The 19900-nt window shown below is 44.5% G+C and overlaps 2 protein-coding genes across 2 annotated transcripts in view; one reads left to right on the forward strand and one right to left on the reverse strand.

Moving 5' to 3' along the window:
• The window catches only part of TSPEAR (thrombospondin type laminin G domain and EAR repeats), a 162938-nt gene that overhangs the window by 85761 nt on the left and 57277 nt on the right, over positions 1 to 19900 (reverse strand). The window lies entirely within an intron of this gene.
• Positions 14374 to 15219, forward strand: LOC113917227 (keratin-associated protein 10-8-like). The gene has a single exon (XM_035728723.1). The coding sequence runs from the start codon at positions 14374 to 14376 to the stop codon at positions 15217 to 15219; it is 846 nt and encodes a 281-aa protein (XP_035584616.1).

A 19900-nucleotide genomic window follows, 5' to 3' on the forward strand; every position in this document is an offset into this window, starting at 1 on the left:
CAAGACAAAAGAAGACAGTAAATTACAAGGGAAAACACATAAGGCTAGCAGGGGATTTTTCAGCAGGAACTTTACAAGCCAGAAGGGAGGGGCATGATGTATTCGAAGTGCTGAATAAGAAAAATCTCCAGCAAGGCTATCATTCAGAATAGAAGCAGAGATAGTTTCCTAGGCAAACAAAACCTAAGCCAGCCCTGCAAGAAATATTAAAGTGGACTCTTTGAGTAGGAAAGAAAGACCAAAGAGACAGAATGAAGGCAGGAAGCACAAAAGCAGTAAAAATGAATATTTCTATTAAAAAATCAGTCAAGGGGGCGCCTAGGTGGCTCAGTCATTAAGCGTCTGCCTTCGGCTCAGGTCAGGATCCCAGGGTCCTGGGATCGAGCCCCGCATCGGGATGTCTGCTCAGCAGGAAGCCTGCGTCTCCCTTCCCCAATTTTCCTGTTTGTGTTCCCGTTCTCGCTGTCTCTCTGTCAACTAAATAAATATCTTAAAAAAAAGAAAAAATAAATAATCAGCCAAAAAACGTACAAAATAAAAGGATGTAAAATATAACAACATATACCTAAAATGTGGGGAGGACAGGAATAAAGAATGGGTTCAAACTTAAGTGACCATCAACTTAATATAGACTGTTATTTGCAGAAGAGGATATATACAACCTAAACCATATATCAAAACCACTAACAAATACGCAAAGAATAAAGGGAAAGAAATCCAAGTATATCACTAAAGAAAACCAATAAACCATGAGAGAGAAAGACAAAAAAAGATCAGAGAAAATATTCAGAAACAACCACAAAACATTAAAAAGTCACTAAATACATATCTGTCAATAATTACTCTGAATGTAAATGGACTAAACACTCCAATCAAAAGACACATGATGTCAGAATGGATAAAAAAAAAAAATAAGACCCATCCATATGCTGCCTACAAGAGACTCATTTTAGATGTAAAGACACCTGCAGACTGAAAGTGAGGAGTTGGAGAAACATCTATCATGTAAATGGATGTCAAAAGAAAGCCAGTGTAGCCATACTTATATCAGACAAACTAGATTTGAAACAAAAGACTGTAATAAGAGATGACGATGGGCACTATATCATAATAAGGGGGGCAATCCAACAAGAAGATCAGAAGATCTAACAACAGTAAATATTTATGCCCCTAACTTGGGAGCACCCAAATATATACAACAGTTAATAACAAACATAAAGGAACTCATTGATAATAATACAATAGTAGTAAGGGACTTTAACACACTACTAATAGCAATGGACAGATCATCTAAGCAGAAAATGAAGAAGGAAAGAATGGCTTTGAATGACATGCTGGGCCAGATGGACCTCACAGATATATTCACAACATTTCATCCTAAAGCAGCAGAATACACATTCTTCTCCAGTGCACATGGAACAGTCTCCAGAATAGATCACATACTGGGTCACAAATCAGCCTTCAGCAAGTACAAAAAGAGTGAGATAACCACATCAAAAACTAATGATGTATTGTATGGTGACTAACATAACATAATAAAATTTAAAAGAAAAGAAAAGGAAAAGAGTGAGATACCATGCATATTCTCAACAACAACACTGTGAAACTTGAAGTCAAACACAAGAAAAAATTTGGAAAGACACAAATACATGGAAGTTAAAGAACACCCTACTAAAGAATGAATGGGTTAACCAGGAAATTAAAGAAGAAATAAGAAAATACATGGAAGCAAATGAAAATGAAAACATGACAGTCCAAAACATTTGGGCTGAAGCCAAGGTGGTCCTAAGAGAAAAGTATATTGAATACAGGCTTACCTCAAAAAGCAAAAAAAATCTCAAATACACAACCTAAACTTACACCCAAAGGAGCTAGAAAAGGAACAACAATGAAGCTTAAAACTGTCAGAGGAAGGGAAATAATAAAGATTAGAGCAGAAATAAATGATACAGAAACTTAAAAAAAAAGAGAACAGATCAATGCAACAAGGAGCTGTTTCTTTGAAAAAAAAAATCAATAAAATTAACAAATCCCTAGCCAGACACATCAAAAAAGAGAGAGAGAGACAGAGAGAGAGAAAGGAACCCAAAAAATAAAAGCGCAAATGAGAGAGGAGAAATAATAACAAACCCCACAGGCATACAAACAATTATAAGAGAATATCATGAAAAACTATATGCCGACAAAATAACACCATAGAAGAAATGGATAAATTCCTAGAAACATACAAACTACCAAAACTGAGACAGGAAGAAATAGAAAACCTGAACAGACCCATAACCAGCAAAGAAATTGAATCAATAATTTAAAAAACCCCAACAAACAAAAGTCGAGGACAAGATGGCTTCCCAGGGGAATTCTACCAGACATTTAAAGAGTTAATAGCCATTCTTCTCAAACTATTTCAAAAGATAGAAAAGGAAGGAAAACCTCCAAATTCATTCTATGAGGCCAGCATTACCCTGATACCAAAACCAGATAAAGACACTGCTAAAAAAGAAAACTACAGGCCAATATCCTTGATGAACATGGATGTAAACATTCTCAATAAGATACTAGCAAACTGAATCCAACAATACGTTAGCCCAGTGATGGGTATTAAAGAGGGGACGAATTGCATGGAGCACTGGGTGTTATATGCAAACTACGAATCATGGAACACTGCATCAAAAACTAATGATGTACTGTATGGTGACTAACATAACATAATAAAAAATTTTTTAAAAAATCACTCATCACGAGGGGGCGGAGCAAGATGGCGGAGGAGTAGGAGACCTAGATTTCGTCTGGTCTCAGGAATTCAGCTGAATAGGGATCAAACCATTCTGAACACCTACGAACTCAACAGGAGATCGAACAGGAGAGTAGCAACAACTATCTGAACAGAGAAGCGACCACTCACTGGAAGGTAGGACGTGCGGAGAAGTGAATCCGAGGCGATATTCGGGAGGATAGACGGCGGGGGAGGGGCCTCCGCCGGCCGCTTCTGGCAAGTGCTAGAGCCGCGGGGCACAAAATTGGAACTGTTAGAAGTCGGCTCCACAGAGGGACGTCGCTGCAGTGGCTAAGCAGGGGGTGGAATCCTCCCGGGACAGTGTGGTCTCAGGGCCCTTGGGGTCACAGAAAGACCGGGGGAGCCTGAGTGCGCCAGAGCTCCCAGGGATCGGAGCGGGGAAGCCGGCTGCAGAGACGGAGCCGAGGCGCGGGCTCTCAGCTCGGGGTGGCCATAAACCGTGATCCGCGGCCCAGTCGGGGCACGGCTCCTCCAGCAGGGACCCAGCAGGCGGCAGATCCAGGGAGACTCCCCTTCCTTCCCGGGGAGGAGCGGTGCGGGAACGCACTGCAGGGATCTGCTGGGTTTGGAGACTCCGCGCGGGGTCGGGTGCCAGAGATAGCAACGCTCGGTCACAGGCCGGGTGAGCACGGAGAGCAGCCGGAGACCGGGGACACGGGAGTGACTGCTTTTCTCTGGGGGCGCACTGAGGAGCGGGGCCCCGAGTTCTCAGCTCCTCTGGGTGGAGATTGGGAGGCCACGATTTTCGCCCTGGTCCTCCAAAGCTGTACCGAGAGCTTGCAGGGAACAAAAGCTCCTGAGAGCAAACCCGAGCAGCTTGCTTAGCCCGGACCGACAAGGGCGGGGCAATTCCGCCTCCGGCAAAGACATTTGGGAACCACGGCAACAGGCCCCTCCCCAGAAGATCAGCACGAACAGCCAGCAAGCCAAGACCAAGTTTACCGATCAAGGAGAACGGGAGAACTCCAGCGCTAGGGGAATACTGCACATAGAATTCATGGCTTTTTTTAACCATGAATCATTAGTTCATCAAAGTTAATTTTTGTTAACTGTTTTTTTTTCTTTTTCCCTTTTTCAACCAACATCTTATCAATCTCTTTTTAAAAAAAAAATTTTTTATTTTTCATTTTTAGAGTCATATTTTATCCCTTCATAGTAGTTACCTTATTTTTGGCATATATATATAAGTTGTTCTGTCTTTAAAATTTTGAGATACAGTTTCTTCTAACAGATCAAAATATACCCTAAATCACTAGTGTATGGCTCTGTTCTAGTCTCCTGCCTGATCACATTCTCTCCCTTTTTTCTTTTTTTTTTTAAATCTTCTTTCTTTTTTCAAACAACTTCTTATATTATCAAGTCCTTTTATAAAATCTTTTATAATTTTCATCTTTACAGTCATCTTCTATCCGTTCATTGTATCAACCCTTATTTTGTATATATATGTCTTTCTTCCTTTAAAATTTTAGGAGGCACTTTTTTCTAACTGACCAAAATACGCCCAAAATCTAGTGTGTGGCACTGATCTATGCACTAGCCTGATCATATTTGATCATATTCTGCTTTTTTTGTATTGTTCTGTTTTTGTTTTTATCTTTTTTTTTCTTTTTTCTTTTTTTTCTCTTTCTTTTTTCTTTCTTTCCCTTTCTTTTCCCCTGGTTTCAGGTTTTTTCTGATTTGTATACAGTATATTTGCTGGGGACGTTGTAAACCTGTTAGCATTTTGTTCTCTCATTCATCTATTCTCCTCTGGACAAAATGACAAGACGAGAAAAATCACCTCAGCAAAAAGAACAAGAGGTAGTACCGTCACCCAGGGACCTACTCAATACGGACATTAGTACAATGTCGGACCTAGAGTTCAGAATCATGACTTTAAAGATACTAGCTGGGCTTGAAAAAAGCCGGGCTTGAAAAAAGTTATTAGAGAAACCCTTTCCAGAGAAATAAAAGAACTAAAATCTAACCAAGTCGAAATCAAAAAGGCTATTGATGAGGTGCAATCAAAAATGGGGGCACTAACTGCTAGGATAAATGAGGCAGAAGAGAGAATTAGCAATATAGAAGACCAAATGATGGAAAATAAAGAGGCTTAGAAAAAGAGGGAGAAACAACTACAGGATCACGAGGGCATAATTCGAGAGATAAGTGATACGATAAGACGAAACAACATTAGAATAATTGGGATCCCAGAAGAAGAAGAAAGAGAGAGAGGGGCAGAAGGTATATTGGAGCAAATAATAGCAGAGAACTTCCCTAATGTGAGGAAGGAAACAGGCATCAAAATCCAGGAGGCACAAAGAAGCCCTCTCAAAATCAATAATAATAGGTCAACACCCCGACATCTAATAGTAAAACTTACGAGTCTCAGAGACAAAGAGAAAATCCTGAAAGCAGCTCGGGAGAAGAGATATGTAACCTACAATGGTAAAAATATTAGATTGGCAACAGACCTATCCACAGAGACCTGGCAGGCCAGAAAGGACTGGCAAGATATCTTCAGAGCACTAAACGAGAAAAATATGCAGCCAAGAATATTATATCCAGCTAGGCTGTCATTGAAAATAGAAGGAGAGATAAAAAGCTTCCAGAACAAACAAAAACTAAAGGAATTTGCAAACACGAAACCAGCCCTCCAAGAAATATTGAAAGGGGTCCTCTAAGCAAAGAGAGAGCCTAAAAGCAGGAAAGATCAGAAAGGAACACAGACAACATACAGTAACAGTCACCTTACAGGCAATACAATGGCACTAAATTCATACCTTTCAATAGTTACCCTGAATGTAAATGGGCTAAATGCCCCAATCAAAAGACACAGGCTATCAGATTGGATTAAAAAACAAGACCCATCCATATGCTGTCTGCAAGAGACTCATTTTAGACCCAAAGACACCCCCAGATTGAAAATGAGGGGGTGGAAAACCATTTACCATGCTAATGGACACCAAAAGACAGCTGGGGTGGCAATCCTTATATCAGACAAACTAGATTTTAAAACAAAGACTGTAATAAGAGATGAGGAAGGACACAATATCCTACTTAAAGGGTCTATCCAACAAGAAGATCTAACAATTGTAAATATCTATGCCCCTAACATGGGAGCAGCCAATTATATAAGGCAATTAATAACAAAAGCAAAGAAACACATTGACAACAATACAATAATAGTGGGGGACTTTAACACCCCCCGACTGAAATGGACAGATCATCTAAGCAAAAGATCAACAAGGAAATAAGGACTTTAAATGACCCACCGGACGAAATGGACTTCACAGACATATTCAGAACATTCTATCCCAAAGCAACGGAATACACATTCTTCTCTAGTGCCCATGGAACATTCTCCAGAACTGATCACATCCTAGGTCACAAATCAGGTCTCAACCGGTACCAAAAGATTGGGATCATTCCCTGCATATTTTCAGACCACAATGCTTTGAAACTAGAACTCAATCACAAGAGGAAAGTCAGAAAGAACTCAAATACATGGAGGCTAAAGAGCATCCTACTAAAGAATGAATGGGTCAACCAGGAAATTAAAGAAGAATTAAAAAAATTCATGGAAACCAATGACAATGAAAACACAACTGTTCAAAATCTTTGGGATACAGCAAAGGCAGTCCTGAGAGGAAAGTATATAGCAATACAAGCCTTTCTCAAGAAACAAGAAAGGTCTCAAATACACAACCTAACCCTACACCTAAAGGAGCTGGAGAAAAAACAGCAAATAAAGCCTAAACCCAGCAGGAGAAGAGAAATCATAAAGATCAGAGCAGAAATCAATGAAATAGAAACCAAAAGAACAGTAGAACAGATCAACGAAACTAGGAGCTGGTTCTTTGAAAGAATTAACAAGATTGATAAACCCCTGGCCAGACTGATCAAAAAGAAAAGAGAAATGACCCAAATCAACAAAATCATGAATGAAAGAGGAGCGATCACAACCCACACCAAAGAAATACAAACAATTATAAGAACATATTATGAGCAACTGTATGCCAGCAAATTAGATAACCTGGAAGAAATAGATGCATTCCGAGAGATGTATCAACTACCAAAATTGAACCAGGAAGAAATAGAAAACCTGAACAGACCTATAACCACTAAGGAAATTGAAGCAGTCATCAAAAATCTCCCAAGAAACAAAAGCCCAGGGCCAGATTGCATCCCAGGGGAATTCTACCAAACGTCTAAAGAAGAATTAATACCTATTCTCCTGAAACTGTTCCAAAAAATAGAAATGGAAGGAAACCTTCCAAATTCATTTTATGAGGCCACCATTACCTTGATCCCAAAACCAGACAAAGACCACATCAAAAAAGAGAATTACAGACCAATATCCTTGATGAACATGGATGCAAAAATTCTCACCAAAATACTAGCCAATAGGATCCAACAGTACATTAAAAGGATTATTCACCACGACCAAGTGGGATTTATCCCTGGGCTGCAAGCCTGGTTCAACATCCGCAAATCAATCAACGTGATACAATACATTAACAAAAGAAAGAACAAGAATCATATGATCCTCTCAATAGATGCAGAAAAAGCATTTGACAAAGTACAGCATCCTTTCTTGATCAAAACTCTTCAGAGTATAGGGATAGAGGGTACATACCTCAATATCATAAAAGCCATCTACGAAAAACCTACAGCGAATATCATTCTCAATGGGGAAAAGCTGAGAGCTTTTCCCCTAAGGTCAGGAACGCGGCAGGGATGTCCACTTTCACCACTGCTATTCAACATAGTATTAGAAGTCCTAGCCACAGCAATCAGACAACAAAAAGAAATCAAAGGCATCCAAATCAGCAAATAAGAAGTCAAACTCTCACTCTTTACAGATGATATGATACTGTATGTGGAAAACCCAAAAGACTCCACCCCAAAACTGCTAGAACTCATACAGGAATTCAGTCAAGTAGCAGGCTATAAAATCAATGCACAGAAATCAGTGGCATTCCTATACACCAACAACAAGACAGAAGAGAGTCAAATCAAGGAGTTGATCCCATTCACAATTGCACCCAAAACCATAAGATACCTAGGAATAAATTTAACCAAAGAGGTAAAGGTTCTGTACTCAGAAAACTATAAAATACTCAGGAAAGAAATTGAAGAAGACACAAAGAAATGGAAAAACGTTCCATGCTCATGGATTGGAAGAACAAACATTGTGAAGATGTCAATGCTACCTAGAGCAATCTACACATTCAATGCAATCCCCATCAAAATACCATCCACTTTTTTCAAAGAAATGGAACAAATAATCCTAAAATTTGTATGGAACCAGAAGAGACCCCGAATAGCCAGAGGAATGTTGAAAAAGAAAAGCAAAGCTGGCGGCATCACAATTCCGGACTTCCAGCTCTATTACAAAGCTGTCATCATCAAGATAGTATGGTACTGGCACAAAAACAGACACATAGATCAATGGAACAGAATCGAGAGCCCAGAAATGGACCCTCAACTCTAGGGTCAACTTATCTTTGACAAAGCAGGAAAGAATGTCCAATGGAAAAAAGACAGTCTCTTCAACAAATGGTGTTGGGAAAATTGGACAGCCACATGCAGAAGAATGAAACTGGACCATTTCCTTACACCACACACAAAAATAGACTCCAAATGGTTGAAAGACCTAAACGTGAGAGAGGAGTCCATCAAAATCCTAAAGGAGAACACAGATAGCAACCCCTTCGACCTCAGCCGCAGCAACTTCTTCCTAGAAACATCGCCAAAGGCACGGGAAGCCACGGTGAAAATGAACTATTGGGATTTCATCAAGATAAAAAGCTTTTGCACAGCAAAAGAAACAGTCCACAAAACCAAAAGACAACTGACAGAATGGGAGAAAATATTTGCAAATGACATATCAGATAAAGGGCTAGTATGCAAAATCTATAAAGAACTTATCAAACTCAACACCCAAAGAACAAATAATCCAATCAAGAAATGGGCAGAAGACATGAACAGACATTTTTCCAAAGAAGACATCCAAATGGCCAGCAGGCACATGAAAAAGTGCTCAACATTGCTCGGCATCAGGGAAATCCAAATCAAAACCTCAATGAGATACCACCTCACACCCGTCAGAATGGCTAAAATTAACAAGTCAGGGAACGACAGATGTTGGCGGGGATGTGGAGAATGGGGAACCCTCCTACACTGTTGGTGGGAATGCCAGCTGGTGCACCCCCTCTGGAAAACAGTATGGAGGTTCCTCAAACAGTTGAAATTCGAGCTACCATTCGATCCAGCAATTGCACTACTGCGTATTTACTCCAAAGATACAAATGTAGGGACCCGAAGGGGTACGTGCACCCCAATGTTTATAGCAGCAATGTCCACAATAGCCAAACTGTGGAAAGAGCCAAGATGTCCATCGACAGATGAAGGGATAAAGAAGAAGTGGTATATATACACAATGGAATATTATGCAGCCATCAAAAGGAATGAGATCTTGCCATTTGCAACGACGTGGATGGAACTGGAGGGTGTTATGCTGAGTGAAATAAGTCAATCAGAGAAAGACATGTATCACATGACCTCACTGATATGAGGAATTCTTAATCTCAGGAACAAACTGAGGGTTGCTGGAGTGGTGGGGGGTGGGAGGGATGGGGAGGCTGGGTGATAGACATTGGGGAGGGTATGTGCTACGGTGAGCGCTGTGAATTGTGTAAGACTGTTGAATCACAGATCTGTACTTCTGAAACAAATAACGCAACATATTTTAAGAAAAAAGAAAAAGAAGAAGATAGCAGGAGAGGAAGAATGAAGGGGAGTAAGTCAGAGGGGGAGACGAACCAGGAGAGATGATGGACTCTGAAAAACAAACTGAGGGTTCTAGAGGGGAGGAGGGTAGGGGGATGGGTTAGCCTGGTGATGGGTATTAAAGAGGGCACATTCTGCATGGAGCACTGGATGTTATGAACAAACAATGAATCATGGAACACTACACCAAAACAAATGATGTAATATATGGTGATTAACATAACAATAAAAAATTTTTAAAAAAATCACTCATCACGATCGAGTGGGATTTAATCAATATGAAGGGTGGTTCAATATTTGCAAATCAATCAACATGATACAGCACATCAATAAGAGAAAGGATAAGAACCATGTGATCATTTCAAAAGACACAGAAAAAGCATTTGACAAAGTACAACATCCATTCATGATAAAATCCTCAACAAAGTAGGGATAGAGGGAACATACCTCAACATAATAAAGGCCATATAAGAAAATCCACAGTGAAAATCATCTTCAACAGGGAAAAATACAACAGGGATGTCCACTCTCAACACTGTTATTCAATATAGTGCTAAAGTCCTAGCCTCAGTAATCAGGCAACAAAAAGAAATAAAAAGCATCCAGATCAGCAAGAAAGAAGTCAAACTTTCACTATTTGTAGACAACAGATACTCTATATAGAAAACCCGAAAGATGCCACCAAAAAACTGCTAAAACTGATTCATGAATTTGGTAAAGTGGCAGGATACAAAATCAATGTACAGAAATCTGTTGTCTTTCTACACATCAGTAATGAAACAGTAGAAAGAGAAATTAAGGAATCAATCACATTTACAATTACATCAAAAATAATAAGATACTGGGGTGCCTGGGTGGCTCAGTCAGTTAAGCATCCAACTCTTGATTTTGGCTCAGATCATGATCTCAGGGTGGTGAGATCAAGCCCTGAGTCAGGCTCCCCACTCAGCAGGGAGTCTGCTTAAGATTCCCTCTCTGTCTCTTCTATCTTTCCTCACTGCTCATGAGCTCTCTCTCTCTCTCTTTCTCAAATAAATAAATAAATCTTTAAAAAAATAAGACTGTTTCCTTTGCTGTGCAGAAGATTTTTATCTTGATTAAGTCCCAAAAGTTCATTTTCACTTTTGTTTCCCTTGCCTTTGGGGACGTGTCTTGAAAGAAGTTGCTGCGGCTGATGTCGAAGGGGTTACTGCCTATGTTCTCCTCTAGGATTTTGATGGATTCCTGTCTCACACTGAGGTCTTTCATCCATTTTGAGTTCATCTTTGTGTATGGTGTTAGAGAATGGTCGAGTTTCATTCTTCTGCATGTGGCTGTCCAATTTTCCCAGCACCATTTATTGAAGAGACTGTCTTTTTTCTATTGCATATTTTTTCCTGCTTTGTCAAAGATTATTTGACCATAGAGTTGAGGGTCCAAATCTGGGCTCTCTATTCTGTTCCATTGGTCTATGTGTCTGTTTTTGTGCCAGTACGATAAAAAGTCAATAAAACAAAGAGGCAACCCACAGAATAGGAGAAGATTTTTGCAAATCACACTATAGATAAAGGGCTGGTATCCAAGATCTAGAAAGAACTTCTCAAACTCAACACCCAAAAAACAAATAATCAAGTCAATAAACGGGCAGAAAACATGAACAGACACTTCTCAAAAGAAGACATACAAATGGCTAAGAGACACATGAAAAAATGTTCATCATCATTAGCCATCAGGGAAATTCAAATCAAGACCACATTGAGATACCACCTTACACCAGTTAGAATGGAAAAAATTGACAAGGCAAGAAACAACAAATGTTGGAGAGGTTGTGGAGAAAGGGGAACCCTCTTACACTGTTGGTGGGAATGCAAGTTGGTACAGCCACTTTGGAAAACAGTGTGGAGGTTCCTCAGAAAGTTAAAATAGAGCTACCCTATGACCCAGCAATTGCACTCCTGGGTATTTACCCCAAAGACACAGATGTAGTGAAAAGAAGGGCCATATGCACCCCAAAGTTCATAGCAATAATTTCCACAATAGCCAAACTGTGGAAAGAGCCAAGATGCCCTTCAACAGATGAATGGATAAAGAAGATGTGGTTCTTATATACAATGGAATATTACTCAGCCATCAGAAAGGATGAATACCCAACTTTTGCATCAACATGGATGGAACTGGAGGGGATTATGCTAAGTGAAATAAGTCAAGCAGAGAAAGACAATTATCATATTGTTTCACTTATTTGTGGAACATAAAGGATAGCATGGAGGACATTAGGAAAAGGAAGGGAAAAATGAAGCAGGGGAGAATCAGAGGCGGAGACGAACCATGAGAGACTATGGACTCTGAGAAACAAACTGAGGGTTTTAGAGGGGAGGGTGGTGGGGGGATGGGTTAGCCCGGTGATGGGTATTAAGGAGGGCATGTATTGCCTGGAGCACTGAGTGTTATACGCAAACAATGAATCATGGAACACTGCATCAAAAAAAAAGAAAGGAAAAAAAATAATAAGATACTTAGGAATAAACCTAGCCAAAGAGTTGAAAGACCTGTATTCTGAAAACTATAAAATGCTGAGGAAAGAAATTAAAGATGACACAAAGAAATGGAAGAACATTCCATGGTCATGGACTGGCAAAACAAATGTCATTAAAATGTCTGTACTCCCCAAAGCAATGTACACATTCAAAGCAATGCCTATCAAAGTACCACCAGCTTTTTTCACAGAGCTAGAACAAACAATCCTAACATTTGTATGGAACCACAAAAGACCCTGAATAGACAAAGCAATCTTGAAAAAGAAAAGCAAAGCTGGTGGCATCACAATTCCAGACTTCAAGCTTTATTACAAAGCTGTAATCATCAAGACAGTATGGTGTTGGCACAAAAATAGACACATAACTCAACAGAACAGAATAGAGAACCCAGAAATGGAACCTCACCTATATGGTCAACTAAACTTTGACAAAGCAGGAAAGAATATCCAAGCAAAAAAAGACAGTCTCTTCAACAAATGGTGTTGGGGAAATTGGACAGCCACATGCAGAAGAATGAAACTGGACCATTTCCTTACACCTTACACAAAAATAAATTCAAAATGGAGAAAGACCTAAATGTGAGACAGGAAACCATCAAAATCCTAGAGAACATCGGCAGTAATTTCTCTGACATCTGCCAAACCAATATGTTTCTAGATATGTTTATGCAGCATATTAAACAAAAGCAAATATAAACTATTGGGACTTCAAAAAATAAAAAACTTCTGCACAGTAAAGGAAACAACCAACAAAACTAAAAGGCAACCTACAGAATGGGAGAAGATATTTGCAAATGACATATCTGATAAAGGGTTAGTATCCAAAATACATGAAGAACTTGTAAAACTCAACACCCAAAAAACAAATAATTCAACTGAAAAATGGGCAGAAGACAAGAACAGACATTTCTCCAAAGAAGAGATCCAGATGGCCAACAGACACATGTGAAGATGCTCAACATCACTCAGCATCAGGGAAAGATAAATTAAAACCACAGTGAGATACCACTTCACACCCCTCAGAATGACTAAAAAAAAAAAAAACCACACACACAAGAAAAAAAAAAAACAGGTGTTGGCGAGAATGCAGAGAAATGGGAACCCTTGTGCACTGTTGGTGGGAATGCAAACTGATGCAGCCACTCTGGAAAATTGTATGGAGTTTCCTCAAGAAGTTAAAAATAGAGCTACCCTATAACCCAGCAATTGTACTACCGAGTATTTACCCAAAGGATACAAAAATACTAATTCAAGGGATACATGCATCCTGATGTGTATAGCAGCATTATCTATAGTAACTAAACTATGGAAACATCCCAAATGTCCATGGACTGATGAATGGATAAAGAAGATGCGGTGTATATATATATATATACAATGGAACATTTTCAGCTATAAAAAGGAATGAAATCTTGCCATTTGCAATGACATGGATGGAGCTAAAGGGTATTATGCTAAGTGAAATAAGTCAGAGAAAGACAAATACCATATAATCTCACTCATATGTGGAATTTAAGAAACAAAACAAATGAGCAAAGGGGGAAAAAGAAAAGACAAACCGAGAAACAGACTCTTAACTCTAGAGAACACACTGAGGGTCACCAGAGGGAAGGTGTGTGGGGGGACGGGGGAAATAGGTGATGGGGATTAGAGAGGGCACTTGTCGTGATGAGCACCGCGTGATTAAAATAAAAACTTTATTAAAAAATAAATAATAAAACTGAAAACTCAGGAAAGAACAGAATACACACACCATTTGGTAATTGTGAGATGAAGAGGGGAATAAGAACAGTGTCTGGGATGGACTATGGGAGTCACCCCTCCAGGGTCTGCAGGTGCAGCAGGGGAGGGGGCAGTCCCCCGAGCCAACACACCCTGTTCAGTGAGGAGTGTCTGGGCCATGTGTAGAGCAGACCAGAATTCACACCAAAGATACACAAGCAAAAATGGGAAGAGGAGCCCAGGTTTTAGACACACCCGACCATGAGCCAATCAACCAACAGGAGCTCTGCATCCTAGTGTTTGCTTTCCGGACACAAGCCACCAGCCCTCACCAGACACATTCAGAGTCTTGGGGATGATGTTACAAACATATTAAAGCAAATAAACTAGTAAGGGTTGTCAGGAAACACACTCTGAGCAATAACAAGGAAAAGGAAGGCTGGTCAAGACTCAGGCGAGGCTCAGTACCCCAAGGACAGATATAAAAGCCCCGATGCCAAGAGCACCTCACGCACGCACCTGTCACACACATCCCTGTCCAGCTCACCTCCCAGCACAAAACTCCAGCATGGCCGACACCTGCTGCTCCCGGACGTACGTCATGGCCGCGTCCACCCTGTCCGTCTGTTCCAGCGACCTGAGCTGTGGCAGCCGCGTCTGCTCACCTACCGCTTGCACCAGATCCTCCCGGCAGGTGGACAATTGCCAAGAGACCTGCTGCGAGCCCCCCTGCTGCGCCCCCAGCTGTTGCCAGTCCAGCGGATGCACCCTCCCCTGCTGCGCACCCCCCTCCTGCCTGACCCTCATCTACACCCCTGTGAGCTGCGCGTCCAGCCCCTGCCAATCAGCCTGCACCAGCTCCTACCAGCCCTCCTGCTGCAGCTCCTCCCCCTGCCAGGAAGCCTGCGGCACGTCCGTCTGCTGCACCCCTGTCTGCTGCAAGCCCGTCTGCTGCACCCCTGTCTGCTGCATCCCTGTCTGCTGCAAGCCCCTTGGCTGCACCCCTGTCTGCTGCGAGACCTCCCCCTGCTCGGCCTCCTCATGCTGCCAACAGTCTAGCTGCCAGCCCCCCTGCTGCAGCTCCTTGCCCTGCCAGGAAACCTGTGGCGCATCCGTCTGTTGCACCCCTGTCTGCTGCAAGCCCCTCTGCTTCACCCCTGTCTGCTGCAAGACCTCCCCCTGCTCAGCCCCCTCCTGCAGCTGGCCCAGCCCCTGCTCCTCGTCCTGCTGCAGGCCTTCCTCCTGCGTGTCCCTGCTCTGCCAGCCCGTGTGCAGGCCCGCCTGCTGCGTGCCCGCGTCCTCCTGCCAGCCCAGCTGCTGCCGCCGGGCCTCCTGCGTGTCCCTGCTCTGCCGGCCCGTGGGCTCCCGCCAGGCCTGCTGCGTGCCCGCCTCGGCCCAGAAGTCCTGCTGCTGACGGGGCCCGTCCCCCCCGGGGCCAGCTGGGCTCAGGACCCACCCAGTGACGGTGGTCCTCCCAGCCCCCCCTCAGTCCAGTCCTGACCCCAGGACGGGGTCCCCCATGTGTCCACTCTCCTGCCCTGACCTTGACCTCCTAGCTCCCAGGCACGCTGACCCCGCTGCTCCCCGGGAGGTGCCTACACCTGCTCTGGTCTCCTGTCCTTCCCTCCCAGTTTCTCTGCTCGGGTCCCTTGGCCTCAACGGCCGACCTGCCAGCACCTCCTTGGGCACCCCAATAAACTCACTTCACCAACGGATCTGCTTCCTTTCCTCTGACCCTCATGGGGGCGGGGGGATCCCAGGGTTTTGACCAGACACTGGTCTCCTTCCGCCGCGAACATTTCTAGGAATGAGGGACTGAGAAATGGCGCAGGGCAGGGGCCTGACTCCTCTGGGCAGGGCCCCGGGCTGGGAGCCACGTCCTCGCCCAGGATGGTCAGTGCTGCTGGGCCCTGCGTGCCCAGGGCTTCCCGAGGCTGGGCACCTGCACACAGGTCGTGGTCTGGGGGTTCTCAGCCCCTGGCCCGTTTCCACCCACTGCCCCAGCTGGGCAAACCGGCCCCAGACAAGCGGGCTTGGGGGCTGCAGGCAGCACAGCCCCTATGGGCCTGGGGTCCCCCTGGGGTCCTCCCGCGGGCTCTACCCATTTCTCGGAAAGGTGGTGTCGTGGGGGAGGCACTGCTCCAAGCTCCTGAAGAAAACGACTAGGTTTGAAACAAAATATTAAGGGTGGGTGGCAGGGCCCCAGGATCCCGTCCTGGGCTGGACTCAGGGCCACCATCTGGTATGTCTGGACTCTGCCTGGGAGCACGAGGGACTCGGAGTCCCGGTGCGGGGCCTTCCCTGTGAACTGAGAACCCCGTCAGGCCACGATTGCTGTGGACAGTGGCCTGCTCTGGTGTCAGGATGCCAGTGGCATCGTGTGAGGACACTTGTGCACAAGGGCGGGGACATCCAGCAAGATCACCTGCCAGCATGGCCGGTACTGTCCCACCCAGGCCCCCACCCCCACCCTAGGAACACTTGTCCTGAGTGGTTTGCACAAGTGACCTGTAATTCTCCAGGCCTTTCCCCAGCCTCTTGGGCCATGCCACTGGTGAAGACCCTTCCAGTTGCGGTCCACACCACCCAGGGCCATGTGCTCTGCCCATCCAGCCAAAGACCCTTTGCGGGGGTGCTGATAAACTCCCACGCCCCACTTTGGTGATGGCGCCTGGAATGTGTTTCACGCTCGGGCCCTCTGTGCTCTGTTGTCACCTCGCTCTAGAGTCTCACTTCCACAGCGTTCGTAATGTTGAACGCCCTGAGCCGTGTACTATTCCTTTGATTTATTCACAATAAACACCACCGGCCTCACCCAGCCGTAGCCATGCTTGTGGGTCTGCACAACTACAGGCACCCAAAGGATGGGGGTTTAATCTCACACCTGCTCTCTGAGATCCGAGCTCCTCATCCCCTCTTTACGAGGAGGAAACTGAAGGATGAAGTGTTGGGAAAACACAGTAGCAAGATACCCATGTGGCTTGTTGCCAGGACGCCATTAAAGCCTCCCAGGAAAGGGGCTTCTGACCAGCCCCAACCTCGACCCTGACTCCACCCAGCCCCAGGCCACCACCTGCCACGCCGGCTGCTCAACAGGCTGCCAGCCAGCCTGTCCCTGGCCTACCTGCTGCCTTTTCCCGGGCTCTGGGAGGGACCAGACCCCCGCACAGACCCCTGCACAGCTCTGTTGTGCCAGCTCTTCTGCGCCCAGCCCTCCCCCTGCAGCCCAGTGGGCTACATGCCCATGAGCTCCCCATCGGGGTCCTGCCTGCCTCACTTAGACCGTCACCGAAAGTAGCCCTGCTTGCTGCTGAGCCAGGACTTCCCCAAGCCCACCCTCAACTCCAGAAGAGGCCACCAAGCCCAGCCCCTCCCTTTCACAGCCAGTGAATCGGTCATCATGAAACTCCTTCCAGGGATGACCCAGCCACATCTGCATCCCCCACAGAAAATGCCGCCAAAGCACCCCCAGGATGCCCTGAAAGGTGAAGATCATGGACCCTGCTGGGTCTGACAGGCAAGTGGCAACTCCCTCATGCCCACACCACCCCAGGGTCAGTCAGAGGCACTGTCCCTCTGCAACTCCCTGTCCACAGAATAACCCCACCAAATACTTTAGTGTCTCGCACACTTCCCTTCTGTTTCCTGTGGTCATTTTGCTGACAAAGAGGACCCACAGCTGATCTGGGAATGGGGGGCTCAGGGGAGACATGTGACCACTAGCCAGCACCCAAGGGTCTCTGCCACTCCTCTCTGGGGCTTATACTGCCACCTTTGGGGGAACTGGGAGCTCCGCCTGCCAGTCATGTCTACCTCAGGTCATCGATCTGCTGTCTGGCCACCATCACGGGTCTGAAGCTTTGCTCCAGGAAAATCCCGTGGGCTGAGAACCAAGACTCCAACCCACAATGAGTAGAAGCAGCTTCTCCCCATGCACAGGTGTGGGCTGTTCCAGAGGTCAGCACAGGCCACAGTCTTGCTGGGGACAGAGGAGACTGGCGTTGGCTTGTCCAGTGCCTGGACGGTCTTCTTGGGACAGGTGGGCATCCTGGACTCATGCCTACATTCACAGACACCAGAATGCCCTGTATTCCAGCACCAGGCTATCTGCTGGGATGCAGAGGGTGAAGAACAGGACACAGCCTCTGGAGCTCCCATCTGCTAGGCTGGGTTGGCAGAGAGCAGCTGGGAAAGGAAGACTGGGGACAGCAATAGTGGAGGAGGGCCAGAACAGTGTGAGAACATGTCCAGACCAGAAGGTGGGAGGAAATGTGAACACACATGTCCAGATGTAGCCAGATGCAGCTTCCCACACACATGAGCAAATCTGAGAATGAATACCTGGAACTGCAGAGCAATGGGTCAGATGGTGGAGGTGTAGAAATCACATTGCTCACAAGATGGTCTGGGTCCTCCTTTTTTTTATTATTTAAATTCAATTAGCTCATCATTAGTTTCAGATGTAGTGTCCAATGACTCATCAGTTGTGTAATAATCCAGTCAAGAAACAGGCAGAAGACATGAACAGACATTTCTCCAAAGAAGACATACAAATGGCCAACAGACACACATCACTTGTCATCAGGGTCTGGGTCCTCTTAATAACAGCCTAGATTCACAGCATGGGGCCTTATATTTTTCTATCTTTGCCAACTTGGTAAGGAATAATACCTTATCATTGCCTCTTTTACCTAGACACATAGCATCCCACGGGTGGATACACCATTATTGATTTATGCAAAAACAGGGGAACAGGCACTAAAGTCTCTCTAGTTTTGATTGTTACAAACAACACCATCATGAGCATCCTCCCTGCTTACCTGTGTGCACTACTGTATGTTTTCACTGTGCCTAAATTCCTAGAAGTGGGACTTGCAGGTCAGAGTGTTCGCTGATTTTAAATTCTGAGAGATATTAACAAATGTCCTCAAAAGGACTTTTCAAAATTGTGCCTACTAAGAGTGATGTTGGAGAACATCAGGAATGGGGAACTCTGAGGGCCCACCTCCTCACCCCCACAGAAACACTGAAGACACTGGCAAAGCTGCCAGAATCAATTTCATCTGAACTGTGGAAAATGGTCAAAGGTTTACAGTGACCAAGGGAAATCATCATTAACACAAAAGCCACTGCAGCCTGGTGGACTGGGTCCCAGTGAGGGCCCTGGTTCTGGAGGGAGAGAGTGGGCCCCATTCTCTGAGAAGTGTGGTTGTCTGTGCAGTGGCTCTGGAGGTGCCCACATCAAGGGCTTGGCTTTATTTCTCATAACTTGTAACTCTTTCAAGGCAGAGAAGCAGCTACACAGAGAGTGTTTGTCAAATGAACCCATTGTTGCCTGGGAAAAGGGTTATCAGTTGTGGAAACAGAAGACACACCAAAATGCTGAGGACAGAAAGCTGGGGAATGAAATGCTTGGAGGAACAAGGCTTTCAGGCTTCCACAGGTGGCTGGCAGTCCAGAAGACCCCACACATGCCCACAAGGGGCTCATGCTCAGAAAGGAACTGAGAAGGCCCTGAGCACTCACCACTGAATACACGTCCAGCTCTGACCGGCAGGAAGTGAAAGCAAAGGCAGAGCTGTAAACTGCCTGGCCCAAGGTTGTGGGCATGGTCCCAACAGGCAAGCAGAGCCCAGCCACAAAGACTGGGAAAAAAATATTGTTTGGCTCCAGGTGTTTAAGGAGCTGTCTGTCAAATCACTATCTGACCACTAGCTAATAGAACAGTGACCACATCTGACAAAGAGTGCAGTCATTACAAAATAATTTAGGTAAATGAAAGTTAAAAGAGGTCATTGCTAGTGGTTAGACCTGCCCTACAAGAAATGATAATTCAGGCTGAAATAAAAGGGCACTAAACAGAAACACAATGATAGGTCACAACAATCAGCAACAATAAACTATAGGGAAGGAGAGAATCTGATATTCGGAATTATCACATTATAATATTCAAAATGTCCAATTTTCAACAAAAACTATGAAGTATGCAAAGAAGGAAGAAAGGATGGCTCATTCACAGGGAAAAAAGCAATTAGCAGGAAATGCCCCTGAGGAAGCCCAGGGATTGAACTTTCTAGACAAAACCTTTAAATACA

Source organism: Zalophus californianus, chromosome 1 (genome assembly GCF_009762305.2).
Source record: "Zalophus californianus isolate mZalCal1 chromosome 1, mZalCal1.pri.v2, whole genome shotgun sequence".
Classification (NCBI taxonomy): domain Eukaryota; kingdom Metazoa; phylum Chordata; class Mammalia; order Carnivora; family Otariidae; genus Zalophus; species Zalophus californianus.